Genomic DNA, 19,816 nt, shown 5'->3' with positions numbered 1-19,816 from the left:
TCAACTAATTAAATGACTAATGATGAGTTTTTCTTAATCCAGTCCCGCAAAGGATGCCATGCCACACCCGTGCTCCTTCACATTCCCATACAGTACTACTTTCCTTGGATGGACTGAGAATTAGAGGTCCTTTTCTTTCTTAAGTATTTTGTGGTTTTTAATGTAATCATCACTAGCTGGTTTGCTCTGAAAGCCTCTGTCTTACAGTTCTTCCCCTTTCTTCCTCAATTTATAATGCTGTTATAGAGGACACCAATCACACACACCATATAGCATCTGTTGCAGAATTCACTGTAATTAAAGCCAGAGATGAGAGTTACCTTCTATTACCTAAGTAAAGACTAGACGGCTTCATGACGGCAGAATCTTCTGCAATGGAAATCTATCTGCAGCGACTTTAAGTACTGAACTTATCCAAACTGCAGTGGAAAACTGCAATTACTCTGCCTTACTGAAACGATCTAAAATGAGCACTGTTCAAAAGGAAAGAAAGAAATGAAGTGTGTTCCACTTTTGAAAGCATGTGGTAAGATCATTTCACTTTAGAATTCTGTTCATCCTGTTTCTTTGTTTCAAACGGGGGAAATTAGTTTGAAAACAGAACACAGGAAACAGTCTTTGGAACAATGCTGCTTAAAAGCAGACACAAAACACACACACTGCCCCTAACTCCCCACTCTGCCCACAGTTGCTCACTGAATCTAAAGCTACACACAACAAGTGATTTGTTTTGTGGTGAAGGAAATTTTATTTTTAACACAAACTTGATGATTCTATCACAAATTATCTACAAAAAGAAGCTAAAACTGAGAAACGTCTAATTTAGGGATCATCAGACTGGTCTTGCATTAAGACTCAAGAGAGACCACTGGAACAATGTGGGTCCCAGTTGGAAGTGGAATGTAAACGACAATTCTTACGCCAACGCCAAGTGGGTAGAGGCTGGTCTACATGACTGTGACGGGCCATTTTTACTTCCCCTCTGCAAAACTTTCTCTGGGAATGGGGACATTCTAAGTGAAGCACGATTCCAAGAGGCTTGGTAACCTCGTCAACTTACCCCGCCTGACAGCTTAATCACCCTGACCTTGGAGCTGACGTGCGGCCCATCTCCACCACCGCTGTGTGCCCGGTGCATGACAGTCCTTTTCGTGCCGGGCTTGGCATCTGGGGGCCGGCTCTGGAGGGACGCCACTCGAGCAGTCTGTGAGGGGGGTGGCGGCCCCTCCCCGTCCGCAGGTTTCACCTGCAGGACTTTGTGCTGAGCAGGACTCGGAGGTATGGTTCTGGCCTGTCTCAAATGTTTCAGTGGTTTCACCTGTTGTCCTTGATACTGCATGTTAGCACCAGATGGCACAAAATTTGATGTTTTGGGCTGAATATTTGAAACAGTGACATCTTGGTTTTTCACGAGAAGTCTGTTTTTCACATTCTGTCTGGCCTGTGCACCTGGGAAGGGTAACAACGCGTTACCATTGGTGGGCGAAGGTGACGATGTCTGCTCCTCTTGCTCTGCTGGGGCTGGGGGCGGATAGAGCTGCTGCTGCTGCTGTTGCTGTTGCTGCTGCTGCTGCGCCAGCCTCTCGAGCAGCTCCTTCTTTCTAGCACCAGCCTGCTGCTGCCGTCGTAGCTCCTTCTGCTTCAGGATTTCTTCTCGGAGGCGTTTCTGTTCTTCTATCTTCAAGCGATACAACCTCGTTTCTTCATCTTCATCAGGAAACTGAAACAGAAATATGAATGGTTTACTATGGAGTACGAGGCAAGGTGACCATTCCAGTCTATATCAACAAACTAAGAAAATGCACTTCCCAAAAACCCTTTAATTCAGGATTTGAAAGAAGCCATTCAAAATCCACTTACAGACTTTAAGTATAACTCCTTCCTCTGGGGAGGGAAAAAAATTACACAGCTACAGCTAATTTGGAAGATCTTATCAGAATATTAAAAACGAAATAATGTAAATTTCCACTCATTCACAAGTTTGAAGCCAATTAAACCTTCAAGATACCAAAATATGTTTTGAGTGGAAATAGCAGCAGCAGGGAGGCCGTGCTGCCACACAGGTTTTATCTGGCTCTTCTCTGACGAACCAACAAAAGGGGGGTTGTAAATGACCTGAAAGGGCCTGATTAGAACTATTGATTTTTTGTACAGAATTTTCAGCCTGATCTCAAACTCATTTGTCACAGAATAATTGGTTATAATGAACAGCACAAGTCAATCTCTCTGACCTTGAACTCATGCACTCTCCTCAGAATCAAAATGCTGCCAATTGCAGTATTGGAATATTAATGGTATATAAGGAATGTCTTTAGTATGCCAGCCCCAAACCATTCTGAAGTCTATCCAAAAATCTTTGAAAAAGTCCAGTAACTGTCATAAAAAGCATCCAATGAGGAAAGTTTATTATAAGTTAAGCATTTGTTAAAAATTGTAATAATTTTCTTTAAGAAAAAATCATAGCTATCCTCATCTACAGATCCTTTACAAAAGAATGTAATAGGATTTAACCTATCTAGAATTCAGCTATTAACAAATAAACCTTAAGAATTAGGAATTAAGACCAAAATGCAGCTGAAGTCAGCTGGTGTACCCAGAGACTGTGCACTTGACCTACAGGACACAGAGGCAGGCCCTCATTGGGGTCTGCTTGTCATTTTAGAAGCAATTCTAACCAATTCAGTTATCTAATTTCAAAGTCTAGGACAGATTTGAAAGAGCAAATTTGAAGGCAGATGAGGACTACACAAGCAGGTGTACAGAGCAAGAAGTGACATTAAGGAGAAGACAGAAAAACAGTAAGAAGAGGCTAACAGTTCAAAAGGCCCGGCTATTTGGGGAGCATAAGACCACTGGGGACATAGTAACAGGTCCAGAGGGCCCGCTGCTTCAAATGCATGAATAATTAGTATTTACTAGGATTCTTCCCCAAGCAATCAAGAAAGAGTGAAAATACATTCAAGAATATAGGTAGAAATACTTCTAAATAGATTTGTCCTTTACTGTATCATTATCAATTGGGTGAATATAAGAAAATAAACCACATTTACCTAAGCAAAACAAATAGAACATTTTTTTAAAAAGTAAAAAAATTTTACTCCTGGTCCCATTCTATGTGCACAGAAAATTAAAAGCAAACAAATTAAGACACTCAACTTGTACTCTGGCTACCTGCAAGTTCCATTTCACACAAAAAGCATCCGTCTGACACTACAGAAGCCTTCTTCAGAAGTCTGCCTAAATCAACTGTTATGAAAGGGACAGCCACACGTGGCTAGTGGTATGCCTACACAGCCACTTTCTCACTTTATGTAGACACTATTTTTATAAAAGTAAAGTGTATGTGACTTAATTTTCTTGAACCAAATCAGTTTACACACACAAGTTAAGAAAAGCTATATAAACTAAAAGCAGGATAAAATTTTCAGCAAAGACTTCTTTTCATTAACTATCCCAATCCAGTTTGTAAATCTACATTATTCTTTCATACATTATTTTAAAAGCAAAAAAGTCACCCTTCTTCTAATAAGATCTTATTAAATGTTAACTCAATATTTTGACTTTATATTTACATTTCTGATTTGGCAATATTACAGTACAACTGCTACAATAATTTATGAGAAGAAAATCTGACCACTCTCCCCCAATTTAACTGATTCAAAGACAAAACCAGTCGTAACTGGTTTTTATATAATTAAGAAAACATGACTTGCCTATATTCTTATTTAGAGAAACTCTTCAAGCCATTATTCTTTTATCATATTAAGTTAATTCATGTACGATACTCATTATTACGTTGTATATAAATTTTATTAGTATTAGTATAACTTCCACATACTCATCTTTTACTACAGCCCAGGTACATACACCCAAAAGTTACGGAAATGGAGGCCTGTGAGAAGTGAAGTAACTTGCTCAGGGTCACAGTGCTAGCCATGGTGCATCATTCCAAGGGCGTGTTTCTAATCTATGCTACACTAGACTCCTATGCTTTGTTAGAACCCACGTTTTACAGATACTGCCCAAGTTCTGTATCTGTACTTCTAGGGAACAGTCCAGAACTGAATCTTGACTGCACGGAAGCATTAGACGAGCACACCTATTTCTTTTATAGGAGACCAATGGCCTCAAGGGGTTTGTCCCAGCCACAAATTTTACTAATAGTTAACAAGAGATAATTAAAAAGTTCATGACCAACACTGTACTGACTAATACTGAGCCACCTCTAAGCAAAAATAATCATTTTTTTGGCCAAACCAAATCAAGTGCAAATAAGATCTCAATTGGAAACCATGTAAAATACTGACTTGCATTTATTATTTACTCTTAACAACATTTATACCTATTTAAAAATCAGCAACACTATATACAATTCAAAACAATACAAACTCCCCCAAAAATCTAATTTAAAAGCCAAAAGTAAAAGTGGTCCTACCTTCTAGCAGTTCACAGTATAAAACAAGAACAAGTCACAGAAACGTAACAGTATATATCAGGGGTCAGCTAACTACAGCCCACCAGCCAAATCTAGCCAAACACTTGATTCTGTCGTCAAGTTTTACTGGAACACAGCCACGCCCACTGATGTAAGAACTGTCTAACTGCTTTTGTGCTAAAACACCAGAATTGAATAATTACAAGAGACAGTTTGGATTATATAGCCTAAAATATTTATTATCTGGTGCCCTTTAAAGAAACAGTTTGCTAAGCCCTGATATATACAGACTCTATAGCATAACTGTACAAACATATACAGTCTAACACCGTAAACCAGTGAGAATGGAAGCGTGTCTTACATGAATATGGCTGTTAGGTTAAAACAAGGACCCAGCTGAAAAAAAGTGGGAAGATTTTGTGCATTAGTCACTGGATGAGAATGTACTAAGAGGTACAAGTTAATTATAAGGCTTCCTGTTTGAGATCAAATATTATTTTTTAATAAAATAGTCCTACCTCTGGTTCTGTTTTTGCTTCTTCTTTAGGTTGAACCACAGGGCTAACTGGCTTGACTTTCACTTCAGTCTTCCCCTGTGCATTCCTGGACCCCACCCCAGGCCTCGAGGGTGGTGACGTGCTGATAACAGGTTTTACTTGAGCTGCAGGTGTGGAGGAGCAACGACTGTTACTCATTTCTATAACATGTGATGGTGCTATTGGTAATTCACGCAAATTACTGTTTCTTGGAGCAGTTGGCTGCATTTGCTGCATTGGCCGTTTGGTTACATTCTGAGAAGTTGTATTCTATCATAAGAAGAAAGAAATTCTAATTACAACTGGAAACTTTGGAGAAAGAACATAAAAAGGCATATTATTAGATAAAAATATTAAAAAACTATTCTCATTAATAAGTTACTTCTCTTTTGGGGGGCGGATACATTTCCCATTGGTAGACTTGTTTTACGTGTAAGTGTTTCCTGCTCTACATAGCAGCATGCCCTACAGTTAAGGACTGGGACTGGTAAAAGTATCATATTGCCTACAGAGAAGGACATCTTTATGGAAATTACACCAGGTAACTGCAGTTGGTGCCTGAGTACGGGGACTGACATTTTTAACAGAATAGACAGAGCCAAAAAAGGACTCCACTTGCACAAGGAGTTGGCTGGATTAACGGCACCACCACTTTTACTGGGTCCCCTAAATTCAAGCTGGGACAATAAAAGAATCAAGCATTAAGTCAACGTCCTAAGAAAAACTACTTCCTGAAGGAGAAAGACGCCCCAAAGTTTTATCCAAGACGAAATTCTCAGTCATGTTCATTCTCGGGATTCTTAAGAGACCCAACACCTAGAGGAGTTTATAGATACGAGAGATGGCTGAAGGAGGATTGAGCTCCAAGATTGCTCGGGTTAGTGTTTAAAGAAACAAGCTGGGGGGCCAGCCCAGTGGTTAAGTTTGTGCGCTCCACTTGGGCAGCCCGGGGTTCGCAGGTTCGGATCCCAGGCACAGACCTACGCACCACTCATCAAGCCGTGCTGTGGCGGCGTCCCATATAAAGTGGAGGAAGATGGGCACAGATGTCAGCCCAGGGCCAGTCTTCCTCAGCAAAAAGAGGAGGATTGGCAGATGTCAGCTCAGGGCTGATCTTCCTCACACAAAAAAAGACAAGCCGGGGGTGTAATCTGCCACTATTCTAACAAAACGAAACCTAGATTACAAAGCACTCTCCTCCCAAAGCTAGAAATCCTTTATTTCCTGTATCATTTTAGTCTTAATGTTACTTTAAGAAAGCAAGGGACAGGGCCAGCCCCGTGGCTTAGCGGTTAAGTGCGCACGCTCAGCTACTGGCGGCCTGGGTTCGGATCCCAGGTGCGCACCAATGCACTGCTTCTCCAGCCATGCTGAGGCCACGTTCCACATACAGCAATTAGAGGGATGTGCAACTATGACGTACAACTATCTACTGGGGCTTTGGGGGAAAAAAAAGGAGGAGAATTGGCAATAAATGTTAGCACAGAGCCGGTCTTCCTCAGCAAAAACAGGAGGATTAGCATGGATGTTAGCTCAGGGCTGATCTTCCTCACACACACACGCGCGCGCACACACACACACACACAAAAAGAAAGCAAGGGGCAGGTTTGAGAAAAACTGAGATTAAAAGTAGCTCAATGAGATGCTGGCAGCTCAAGGTCAAAAGGGACAGTACTAAAGGGACCCACCACCCACCTTTAGAGCCTGGACCCCACCACCAGCCTCCTTACAGAGGCGCTACAATGCAGGACAAGGCAATAACAGCAACGCTGTCTCCTGTGTTTAAGACAATACGCATTTCCCAGTTTCTTTTGATGCATGACAAGCCACACATTTGCTGACGGTACTTGAGAGCGGAACCTCAGAAATAAATGCACCGTTCATCCCCCACAGTTAGAGAGAAGCTCCGCGAAGGCAGGAAATCTGTCTCTTTTGTTCACTGCTGTATCCCAGGAACTAGAGTAGTGCCTGGCAACAGAGGACAGCCAATAAATTCTTCCTGAATTCATTTACTTATTTATTCAGAGCTCAAGGAGATAGAGATAATTTATGCATCCAAAAATAAGCCACCGGCAAAGGTAGTGACTGTCACTCAAGAGTAATTTTCTAAAGTTATGTGCTTATTAGTTCATAATATCATCTTTCACTACAGGAATATCTAGACATACAAAAGTAAGATGCTGAAGTAAATGATATTAATACAGTCTTTCAGGCACAAAAAGGACATTATTAATTTCTGTAGTCAAGAAAATCAATTTCCAAAGCAGTTTTTTAAACATACATTCACTTCAGAAAAATGTGCTATATATGTTTAATTAATTAAATCAGAATTAGAAAATATTCCAACTCAAAGTACTGCCCCTAAAGCTCTGAGACTTACAAGGCACCCTCTGAAGACAGCTGAAGACAGATAGAGACTTACATGCCTTAGCCCCTGGCGCTGGGGGCACTGCATTCGGCTGCTGTTGGGTTGAGGCTGAGTTGTCTGCATATGAGGTCTGAACTGGGGCTGAGCCATGGGCATCAGAGGCGGGGGAGGAACGGAGAGGTGGTGGTGGTGCTGGTGCTGCTGTGGCTGGTGAGGAGGCTGGTGCTGCGGCTGTGGAGGTGGCGGCTGGTGCTGCGGAGGCGGCTGGAGCGGGGGCTGGTGCTGGGGCTGGAGTGGGGGCTGCTGCTGGGGCTGGGGCTGGGGCTGGTGTGGAGGAGGCAATGGGGGGTGCAGGGGCCCCTTCCATGCCAAAAGAAAGAGAAACAACAGTTTATAAGTGTATATAGTAGTTACGTTGCAATTTAGCCATTTCCTTAAAAACCCCAACACCAGAAGGAAACTTTAAGTGATACTAAAATTTCATTTTAGATTTGTTGATGAAGGTAATATTATCTTAAATGCAGTAGTAAGCCAAAAGCTACTATCTTACATTTTATATTTGCTCTAAATCCTTTTAATCCTGAAATTCCAGGACTTTGTCCTAAAGAAATAACTAAAGATGCAAGCAAACACAACCTCAAGGATGTCGCCTGCAGCATTTCTAATATGACAGTACTGAAACCAATAAACAAGTGCAAAACATATGACAGCCATAAAATGTAAACTTGTGCAGCATTTTTAAATGATGCAGTGCAAGGTAATTCATTGACATGAGAAGATCATAACAACATGTTTAACTGGAAAAAGAAAAGCATGGTATGAGCATGCATGCACTAAAAAGATAGAAAACACATAACCCCAATGTCAGTGGTGACTGTTTCTAGATGATGGGATTACTCAGTTTCCTTTTTAAATACTTATCTATACTAAAATATTTCTGCAATGGAGATTATTCATTTTATTTTTTTAATAAAAAGAAAAATGAAAAAACGTTTTATCCTACTTTGATACCCTAAATAACAATTTTCCTTTTTTCACTGTAGACATATAGTCTATGTGTTTCTAAATAGGTGCGTACCATCATTCTATACTTTAATAGTAAACTTTAAGTACAAGAAGAAACATACTGGCTAAGACAGAAATCACAGATGCTCAAGGCAGCCCACGAAACACAGCCTATCAGCAGAGGGCACTCAAATCTTTCAAATAATGAGGGAACAGCAACACTTTTTTTCCTCCACGCAAAGAATCTTTCCACTACATACTGCAGCAATACAATTTGACAAAGAACTTTATTTCCATCGGTAAACCTTTTAAGAATCTTGCAATGATGAGCAAAGGTATTATCAAAACGTGTTAATTTTATTAGCAGTGTATCCTTTAAAAAATCTTAATACTGAATTTTTTCAGTTCCCAGAAAATGACAATCACTTTTTATATTTCTCCTATGATTAAGGAGATAACATTGTCAAAAAAGTTGTCTTTAATACACAGTATATTTAAGATTAATACCCTCACTCTTTCCCCACATCTCAATAGACTAGAATAAAAACGTGCGTTCATTTTATGAAACACAAAGACACAAAGCTGCAGGTGTGCTCCTCCTTGCGGCTGGCTGGTGAGGCGTACCTGCAGACTAGGCTGTGCGTGGGTGGGCAGAAACGGCTGTCCCGGTCCAGGCAGGAAGGGCTGTCGAGGAGGAATGAAAGGCCGTGCGGCTGCTGACCCCGGCTGGCTAAAGTGAAGAATGCCCACTGGACCTGGAGGTTGGAGGGCTGGCCTTACGGGCCTCTCTCTGGGGAACACTGGCTGCTGTCCTTGCTGATTAAACGCTGGTCCAGGCTGAGTGAATGGCAAGGGACTGGGAGTGGGCACAGGGTGACTACTGCTAAGAAGCGTGGGGGGAGGTGGCGGTGGAGGGGGACTTCGCTGTTCCAGAAAGAGATGACTGGGGAACCTTGGTTCACCTGAAACTGAACAGTAGTACACCATTACCCTCTGGTTCTATAGTACACACACTTCATAGAAAAGCAATTTCACGTACTATCTTACTATAGACAAAAATTACAAGTGGTGGCAGGATATAAATGTATGAAAAGAATTCTAGATTTTGCTGCTATTTCTAGATTACTTCAATAGTCATTTTCTATAGATGATTTCCTCCTTCGTATGAGATTTTCACACTTCAGATACCAACAACATCCAATTTTAGCATTTGAAATGACATGCAGAAGCACCGTGGTACAAAAATGTGATGCTCTTTTAACAAAATCTCTTATTGGGAGCTATATTCAGTTTAACACATAAATGTCTTTAGGCACATCACCCCATCCAGGTTTGTTCCGTTACTCTGCATCACCCTTTACCTCCTAGGAAGAAAGGGTCTCGCTCCTGGGGAGGCGGTGGGGCTCTCCACTGGTCCTGAAGAGGAAGGCGTGGGGGCTGGCTAAAACTGTTGGGAACGGGTCCAGGTGTGTGCTGTGGAAATTCTGGAGGGCCCTGAAGGATGAAAGGCAGGAAAATAAACTGTGATTTTCAGAAACGTATACACAGTTCCAAGTTTCCCTCTGAAAACATCAAGTAACTGATCTCCTGTAGCCCCCAGCCCCCATATATAAACCTACATGTTGCAAAATAAGCAATTCTGCCCAAACGAAACAGTCAAACATCAGAATGCAGCATCTAAACATTAAGTCCCTGTTTTAATATTCCTACAGCACAACAAGAACATTATTTTTAAGCTTACTGAAACCTTATTGACCTTCTTGCCCAGTAACCCGAAAGACTAAATGTCTACTTCCCATGTTCCTGACACCAATCTTCTCAAATATGCCATTCTTTGCTACCTTTTTAACACAACCATAAGCTACAGCTATGAAGCTGCTTTACTTCAAAAGAAGAAAAAGAAATTGAATTCGTACCGTAACAAAAATCAGCAACCTCTGATGAAACAGTGAAATGTTTAATGAAATGAAAATGTGAAATGTTTATGAAACCACATTACTACAAAAGAAATATTACACAGTTGGATTCCGTCGGATAAAAAATTTTGACCTCCTATAGATTAACATTTTTCAATGACTACGTATCACTAGCAGAACTCTATAGAAAGAAACTAAAATCACTTCATTTTTTAGTTGGCCTTTCAAGTACTCACGGAGATTTTTTAAAACACTGCATTTGCTTAATTTAAGAAAGCCTCACAGTTTTTTTTACTTCTCCAGAAAGAACTAATTAATTATAAATATCATCAAAATAATTTTCATTTAATAACACCTTGTTCTTTAAAACTCATCCCGTATTTCTCAACTTTTTAAAATCACACTCCTTTCTCATAAACTTAAAATCCTAATGCCCTTTCTGTCACTTCATTACTAATACATTAGCTGTTCCCTCTAAATATGACATCATGTTATAACGTTGAAAATACTTTTGCAAACTACAATGGCCTTCCTTCTCTCTTCGAAAGTCTGCTCTACCCATGGCACTGTAAGAATAATGCAAAATGAACACCAGTATACACACCACAAACCCGTAAAACCGCTGGCTATATGATGTTAAAAAATTATGTTTAAACACAAATATTACATCTTCATAAAAATACAGATATTAGGGACTTACTGAGACATGGGGAACAGACAGTCCCAAAGCTTAAATTCTTGTAGTCTTGGTCTACCACTTTAGGTGAAATCAAGGAAATTCTCACCTTACCAATGTTTGTTTGACATTAGGGAACATCACTTCTCACTCTAGATAAAGGTCTCAGTTAAGATAATGATCAAAGCACTAAACATCAGTAACTGAGAAATGTAAGATTTATAAGTGAGAATACACACTGTATACATTCATACTAAATTAGAAAGTTTTTTTTACCTCTAATAGATGTACAGTAAATAAATGTATAAATAAATAAATGTTATCATAATGTTAATTTGATACTTTACTGATATGATGCTTTGATATGGATATTCTTCGATATTTAAAATTTTTACTGGGGCCCGCCCGGTGGCGCCAGCGGTTAAGTGCGCACGCTCTGCTGCGGTGGCCCGGGGTTCGCCAGTTCAGATGCCGGGCGTGCACCGACGCACCATTTGTTAAGCCATGCTGTGGCGGCGTCCCATATACAGTAGAGGAAGATGGGCACGGATGTTAGCCCAGGGCCAGTCTTCCTCAGCAAAAAAGAGGAGGCTTGGCATCGGATGTTAGCTCAGGGCTGGTCTTCCTCAAAAAAAAAAAAATTTTTACTATGATAATAATATGCTAGAAAAGTATTTCTAATAGCATAGGCTATCATACATTGTTACTTATTAAATCTGCATTAGGAGTTTCAATGGACTTGCCTCTTCTTCCACTGCCACATTCTTTCCTCTTCTTTTAAAAATATTCTTATTTTTTGTTTGAAGTCAGTGAAATACATGGTGTGCCTTTGCATGTGTATTTCATCAGGTAACTTAAATAGAACATTTATTAATAAAGTATTTATTTATAAAATATAGCATTAGTATTCTGTCTTTAGTTTTACATGTCAACTTTTTTCTTACATACACATGTATTTCAAAAGGTGTTCTGAAATAATCTTCAAAACTTTCTGGATGATAATAAATTAGCAATCAAGGTCCTGACACTATTTCAAAAAAAAAAATGTTTACATCATGTTTCTTAGAGTGCATAGAAAATAAAAAGTTGCCTGCCCTCTGGTTTGTGGCAAGGTTTGACTGGTCACACTGCCTCCAATCCATGCAATTTGACCATACAAATTAGCAATGCACACCCAAAGTAAAACCCATTTTCCATTAAACAGCTTGGGGGAAGGGACAGCAGGAAAGAGTGTCAAACAGATAAATACAGAGAGACAGATAAGATTCATTAAAATAATTTACATTCAGAAACACAAAACCCATAGATTAAAACTATGCTCCTGAGACACTGAGAAGGGACAACACCACAGCCTAAACCAAGCTTTTGGATGCAAAAGGTAAAAGAAATCACTGAAATTTAAAATTTCATTTAAAAATAAAAAACACGTATTTTTCATGAGGTTTTTGCTTACAAATAGTAAAATATTAACACCTATCTGAAGAAAAATGGAAATACATTTACAACCTTTAAAGTGTGATAATAAATAATAGCTCTGTTCAAATACTTGAGTTATGGTCATTCATAAGTAGGTGTGTGCTGGTTTGCATCACGTCACAATAACAGGACTGTCTACATGTGGGTTTGGCGGGGTAGATCCCAGCAAGGGAAAGGTGCCTGTGAAAAGCCCCAGAAAAGCCCCTCAGGCACACAAGTGGCCCGTCAGCAGGAGGACTAGTGCCATTGAGAAGGTCTAAGGGAACTGGCCTGGACAGCCCTCAGAGTCCAAGTCAACTCTTGGAAACAGTGGATCTGTCCGTGTTCTTAGAATCATGCAACAAGCTGAAAGACCAAGTCGTAAACCTGGGCTGGCGCTGGAACAAACTACAATGGAATCTGTGGATCCGTCTGCCATGCTGGGTGTAAGGTGGCATCGGGATGGGTCCAGGAGAGGGAGACTCAGGAATGGCTTGGTGAAGCACAGGATCTGGGACTAGGAACTTGGTAACCTGGTGGGTTACCTGGATTCAATGTCAATTCTCTTGCTTCTCTGGCTGGTCTTATAGCCCAGTGGAAGCCAGGTGAGAAGACTTGAGAACCGAGTCAGAGACCATGCCTGAGTCTGGACAGGTGCATTCTGAATCAAGGCCAGGTCCGAGCACTGGCAACAAGAGTGGGAGATAATTCTTTCTACTTATCAAGGATTCTCAGCCTGTGTGTATATGAGCCAACCCCTGACACACTCCCCACCATACGGTGACTAACCAACAATTGCAGTGATCTGCCAAGGATTTAAATAAACAACCTTGGTGAAACCAACATAAGCCAGTCGAGTAATGATACTGTACGAGTCTCTACCTCAGAGTAAAGATAGATGAGGGCCCCTGGGTCAATGAGTTCTTTGGCAGGACAACAGTGACTTTCATCAGCTGCAGCTCACACACTGCGTACCAGGACCTGTACAGAGCCCTTGACCACCTGAGTTCATGAGTGCACAGCACAGTGATGGTGGGGGTGTGTGTCCTATTTCACAGCCAAGAAAATTGAAACCCAAGACATTAAATAATTTGCCCAAGGGGACATCATTCTATTTATTTAAAATCAGAGATTTCAATATCAAGAAAAGCAAGTTGAAACTCCTACAAGGGTTCCTTTTACTCATGACATGATGAAAATGCAGCAGGGGAAGTCTCAAGCCCTACAATAAAAATCTTATAAAAACTACTAAGTTTGGAGATTTTAAAAGCCAAATTTTCCCCTGACTTAGATATGAAAATGATAGTCTACATCCAACTCAGAACTGTGAATTCTGGAAACCATCACATCATATACAAACTTTCACATTCCATCAATTTCTTTGGAAAATGTTCACTCTATGCTTCTGTCTCAGCCAAAATGTGAAATCGCTACAGAAAAAGGCTTCTTTGCTAAACCCTCAGTACAGAAACTTCATTTTCTCCTGTCCCTACTTCATTCTCTTGCCAGCTGCCTGTCTTGTAGGAGACCCCCCCGCACACATGGGCCACAGATGGACCCGACCGTCCTGCCTCTCTACACACTACTGAGCGCTGTGGATGAAAAAATCTCCTTACACTGAATTGGAATCACTAAAGTTTATGTTTAATTTTAACTGGTCCACCAATATCTCTCGGCAGTTTTTCACCTGTTCCTGGTCAGCTCCTCCCACTACCCAGGATATTTTCCAATCTTTGAGCATTGTTTAGTACCTTGGCCCTCATAGGCCTGCCCTCGAACACTCCTACTGGGTAAGATGCTTCCTACCCCTAGGCTGACAGGGATTCCCTGTCCTCTCAATGCCCTCTGCAACCTTGCTTCCTTTCTGTCCCGTCTGCTTTCATTCACCTACATCTACACCTACACCTACAGAACTTTCTAGCATGAATAATGTGCTTGCTGCTAATTTTTAGTAGCAGCAGACTATTTGTTAAAAAAAATTAATTCTTGGGGCCGGCCCGGTGGCGCAAGCGGTTAAGTGCGCGCGCTCCGCTGCGGCGGCCCGGGGTTCGCTGGTTCGGATCCCGGGCGCGCACCGACGCACTGCTTGGTAAGCCATGCTGTGGTGGCGTCCCATATAAAGTGGAGGAAGATAGGCACAGATGTTAGCCCAGGGCCGTCTTCCTCAGCAAAAAAAGAGGAGAATTGGCGGATGTTAGCTCAGGGCTGATCTCCTCACAAAAAAAAAAAAAATTAATTCTTACTCTATTACTGAATGTGGTCAGATTTTTCATTAAAAAACTAGAAACAGTATGTTGAATTATAACAGGAGTTCAAAGTATTATTCTACTGATTTGCTGACCAGCTTTCAAGCTGAACTACAGTCAGCACGCTTCAGGGCTCTCGCTCAGTAGCGGCCTCAGTCACCACTACGTTAGTGAGTTAACAAACAAGCACAGACACAGGGAGACAGTACCAGAAAAAGGACAGGAAGAGTAAAACGTACTTTCCGAGAAAGGAGAGCCCTTTGGGGCTATTTCCACTTAGCCCTTAAGTACTGTGTTGTAGTAATAGCCAGACAGCAGCAGCACTCATTGCGAGAACTTTTTATCAACTTACAACTGGTTCACCAATTCCGTAGAAGGATAAAGCCAAGCCCCATTTCTCAGTTCTTCAGAATCACTGTAATTATACACCACTACCGACACAGCACTGCTCTCTACTCTCCCAGCTCAGCCCCACTTCCACTTCCTTCCGGTGCAAGCAACTACAGGACACACTCTGTGTTCACAGTATCCACAGCTGCGTCACCAATACCTAGAAGGCAGAACCCAGCCCCACACATAGGAAGCATCACTACAGAATGACTTCTGTAGCTAGCGTTTCTTCACGCAGCTTCACGGAAGCCAGGGACTGGCAGTTTCTCTTTACCTTACTTCCTCAACTTTGCTCACAATTAGAAGAAGCTTGGAAGAGGTTCCTGACTTTTCCGTCTTGACTAATAAACATGGCTTTCTTCATTATTTAACATGGGAAGCCCCAATATTTACTACTACTTTTCTTACCAGGCTCATATCGTACTGGGCTTACAGAGATTTGGAAAATACTCAGTTTCTTCTGAAATCTGTAGTATTTATAAATTCCATGATTGCGTTTTAGTGCCACAATTCTCGTCCCCTGCTGGTGACGCTCTGAAGAGCTTCATCACGTAGCTTCATCGTGTGGCTGCTGCAACAGGGCTCTTTATGACCTTCTTTTCCTCCTTCCATTAGAGAGTTAATTCCAAGTCCTCCAAGAGACAGGCTTTCTCATTACAGATAAGGCCAAATGTAACTGGAAAGTAGACTGGCTTCCACTTCCATGTAAGTAGAAGGTCTGCTGAGTTTTGAGGCTGACTTTGCACAGGTTGAGATCAGGGAAAGTATTCTCTCCTCAACCTCACCCTTTTTGAAAAGGAAGCAGTTACTGAATTACAAGAATGAACTCCAAGAGACCAATGTGGTTAGTTTTCAATAAAAATTTCAAGCTGCCTGAGAACTGGATACATTACTTCTTGGGTCTCTAAGCACTTTCAGATTTCCTGGGAGATTATTTTAAATATTCATAACTTCTAAAGACATTTTTTTTGTATTAAACTGAAAATATACTGGGATCATGAATCTTACACCCTTTGGAATTTCAATACCGTGATTTTCATCTCTTCCCCAAACCTTCTTTCCTTTTACTAATTATCCATGTGCTATCTAACCACATATACACAAGCATTCAAATGTCAGCAATATATAACAAGCTCCCCAAATTCCTTCTTCATCAGTTAACACTTAACCAGATGATCCTTCATCCTAAAGGCATTATCTAATCCAGTGACTGAGAAAGTGGACCTGGCACTAGACTGAGGGGCTCTCAAACCTGCATCTTCCAGTCCCTACTCACTAGCGGAGCCCTAAGGACGTGACTGAACCTCTCTGGGCCTTGGTTTTCTCATCTGCAAAACAGGGATAACGGATAGTACCTATCTCATGGGAAAAGATGAAAAAAGACATGTGAAGTACTTAGGACAGTATCCAGCAAGTAACAGAAGCTCATCACGCTTGCCATTACCATTTTCACATGACACTTCTGCAGACAGCATCCTGTACTGTAAATATATAATACATAGCTTCTGACAATTTACATGTGTCCTTATAAGGTGAAAGACAAATCAGCATAGATCCCTTTCCTGCATTCTCATTCTGAGTTCAAACCAGAAAGACTTGACAGGTAAGACATCACCAAGTCCTAGTAATTTTACCCTCTAAATCTCTCTCAAATCCACTCCCACTTCTCTCTGCCCTTCACCTGACAAATGCATGAGGGCTGAGACCATGTCTGTTTTATTCACCAATATACTTCCATGCTTGGCACAGAGCCTGGCACACTTATAAATATTTAATGGGTGAATAAACTGCCTATTCCTAATAGCATGGTAATCCTAGCCCCACACTCCACTCTGGAATACCACAGCATGTGAAACAACTGGCTGCCCGCAAAGCACACAGACAGTTAGTGAAAGACTGAATGCTTCAGGAAGGAAATAAAGGAGGTTAGGATATACTGACTTAGATGCAAGGAAGCCCCTGAGGCTTTTGGGCTGAGCAGCCCTGGAACATACACAGTGCACTAGGAGCAAAGAGAAGCCAAGATCAACAGAACTTAATTCTCTCACTTAACTGTAGGACAGAAATCATTTTCACTTGTACTGTAATGATGTAATAATTAGAGAGGAAAAGTGAGATGAACATGGAGACTGTTCTCCACCCTGCAACCATTTCCCTATTTTTGGAGAACACAGTTGTTCCTTGAAGAACGAAGATTAGGTGGATAGTTTGTGGGTAAACTTCCAACACTGCTGTTAAGGAGCAAAGCCCAAGGCCAGATTCCCCTTCTTGGCTGCAGATCAAACTGAAGAATCATACACCTAATAAGATACATGACACTCATAAAAACCACACAAGAGCACTCGAGTAAAATAAAAAATGCTTCATTTTACTCAAAAGGTGGTGCTTAGAGATAATCGTTCACTCACTCATACAATAACAACAAAGCATTTTTACAGGATCAATCCTAAAAGTAAATACACATCAGTAAGTTAGAACTATATTCCTTAAGTCAGAAAATACTCAAGAAAAGGTAAAATATAGTAGGAGTAAATTTTCATAATGGCAAACTTTATCATGCTACCCAAAGAGCATGATACAAATATAGGCATATATCTATAAATAACATATAAATACATAAAATATAATGTATCTTGTTTTATAAAATAAAAATATATAATAAATATGAAAATACAAAGCCATTTTCTAGAACTTGGGCAAATCTGGATATATAGGTATACATATCTATATGTATATATACATTTGGATATATAGATAGATATACATATCCAAATTTGCCCAAGTTCTAGAAAATGGCTTTATATCTAAGGATGGAAGTCAACAGAAAAAGTGAAAATAATTATCTTATTAATGTTATAGGACCATTAATACTAATAAAATATAAATCCATATCTATGATGCTATTTGGCTTTATATAAAAATTAGCCGCCCTCCTCCTCAACAGGACAGAGACTGCCAGCATTCACCACGTCCATGCTCGCATCCTCTTCCCGAGCACCAGCTAGGCTCCATTTTCCAACCAGTCCTGCAAGGCAACGTGCTCGCGTGACTGAGGTCTGGCAAATGGAATGTGAGCAGAAGTGATATGGGCCAGTTCCAGACCCGGTCAATTAAAAATAACCTCCCACAAACAATCCTCACTCTTTCCCCACCTGCCGGTGAATGGAGAGGCCTCTGAGGGCCAGAGGAAGGAGCCCGGAGGGTGACTGGAATGAGAAATAAACTTCACGGTACCAAGCCGCTGAAAGTTTAGGGCTATGAGGTCAGTCCACTGTAGCTGATACTCCCGTGCTGGACACTCTGGGGCCATCACCGGATCTCCTTTATTGTGCTGGTGCCACAGGCCCCAGCAGCTGCAAATGCTGTCCTGGCAGATGGGCACTGCTTCTTCAAGGACTGCCTGACACAGCCCACGGCCCTCTGCCCCAGGGTGGACAACTCTGAGGTAGGACATTTGCTCCAGGGTCCTCCACGCAAGGATCAGGCCGGGGCTGGAGACTCTGACCTGAAACCCCATCTTAGCCCAGTTCCACCCACTTCCTATCCCACATTACCTAACCCTGCGCACTCAAATCCCCATCTTGGACTCTGCTGCTGCCGACCTAAGGTTCAGCCCACTCCTACTGCTGCTAGCTAACTCTGCAGAGAGCTTCTCTGCTGGCTCACTCAATTCTTATAACAATCCTAAGAGGCAGGGATTCTGCTCACAGAACTCTTTTGAGCATTTACATAACTTGTACACAGTGCAAGGTTAGAAAGCGGCAGAGCCCGGACTCACACAGGGTCACCTATCTCCAGAGCACTACACTAACCAACTAGGCTATCTATTGCTTGTTATGAACAGCAAATGTTAGTTTTTACATTCCCTTATCTGTCTCAATGTTTTATAATCACATATCTATAGGTAATTGTGTGACAATGTGTGTGCGCTTTAGAGTCAAGAAAACCAATAAGAACTATATCAAGTCAAAAGTCAGACAGTCATGGATATTCCATGGCTGGACTGAATGGGTAAAAGAAATTAGCAGTTCTTATCTGATCAACATATGAGAGATTGATAAAGCAGGGTAGGACCAGAGATGCTATCTACAGTTTAGAAAGAAACAGCTGACTCAAGTTGAGCAAACAAGGAAATTTCTGGCTTTAGAAGTTGGTTCAATAGAATAAGAATGGAAAAAGAGGGTTTTTGTGGGCATAACCTTGAAACTGACACCAGAAAGATGTGGTAACCTGGAGCAGCCAGGCGGAGGGCAGCCAGTGCCATTTAAGATGATGGCAGCTCATGCACAGGCCCTAAAGAACTGAAACACACACTGAGCTGTACAGATGAGGGAGGCCAACAATGGAAAAGAGACCGTTTTAATGGTAAATGCATCAAATCCAATGAGGAAAAAGCCCATTTCCAAGACGACAAATGCCTGCATAAGGGCCAGGTGGCAGCGGGATTAGGAAAAAAGGGCAGATAATACCAGATATTATTCAGAAAGAAAGTCAATGACTGATATGTGAAATAAACCAGAGTGACAACAGTCACAACCCTGGAGATGTCCGATCCCGCGGGACACAAGGAAGAAACCGTCTGGGGTAGACGCGCAGGCCCCTCACAGCCTCCATTTGCCTCAACGGATAACAGAACCTGAGAGTTTGACTACTTAAATAAACCGAAAAATTCTAAGCTTTAAGATCCTGAAAGCTGCTTATCGACTGTTATCAGTATTGCCTTTCTGAAACAGAAGAGAAAGTTAACAAACAGTAGCTATCATTAAGCTCACAGCACCATTTTTCCTCA

The 19,816-nt window shown here is 41.3% G+C and overlaps 1 protein-coding gene across 3 annotated transcripts in view; it reads right to left on the bottom strand.

Moving 5' to 3' along the window:
• RBM33 (RNA binding motif protein 33) overlaps window positions 1-19,816 on the bottom strand; it is a 163,178-nt gene that overhangs the window by 35,510 nt on the left and 107,852 nt on the right. For all 3 annotated transcript variants that reach the window (XM_058533975.1, XM_058533981.1, XM_058533991.1), the window contains exons 10-14: window positions 9,706-9,838; window positions 8,969-9,312; window positions 7,394-7,699; window positions 4,954-5,241; window positions 1,061-1,720 (exon numbers count right to left, since the gene is read on the bottom strand). In XM_058533975.1, coding sequence (XP_058389958.1) covers window positions 1,061-1,720; window positions 4,954-5,241; window positions 7,394-7,699; window positions 8,969-9,312; window positions 9,706-9,838 — 1,731 coding nt within the window. The remainder of the gene's footprint in view (window positions 1-1,060; window positions 1,721-4,953; window positions 5,242-7,393; window positions 7,700-8,968; window positions 9,313-9,705; window positions 9,839-19,816) is intronic.

Source organism: Diceros bicornis, chromosome 3 (genome assembly GCF_020826845.1).
Source record: "Diceros bicornis minor isolate mBicDic1 chromosome 3, mDicBic1.mat.cur, whole genome shotgun sequence".
Classification (NCBI taxonomy): domain Eukaryota; kingdom Metazoa; phylum Chordata; class Mammalia; order Perissodactyla; family Rhinocerotidae; genus Diceros; species Diceros bicornis.
This window is presented reverse-complemented; position numbering and strand designations above follow the sequence as displayed.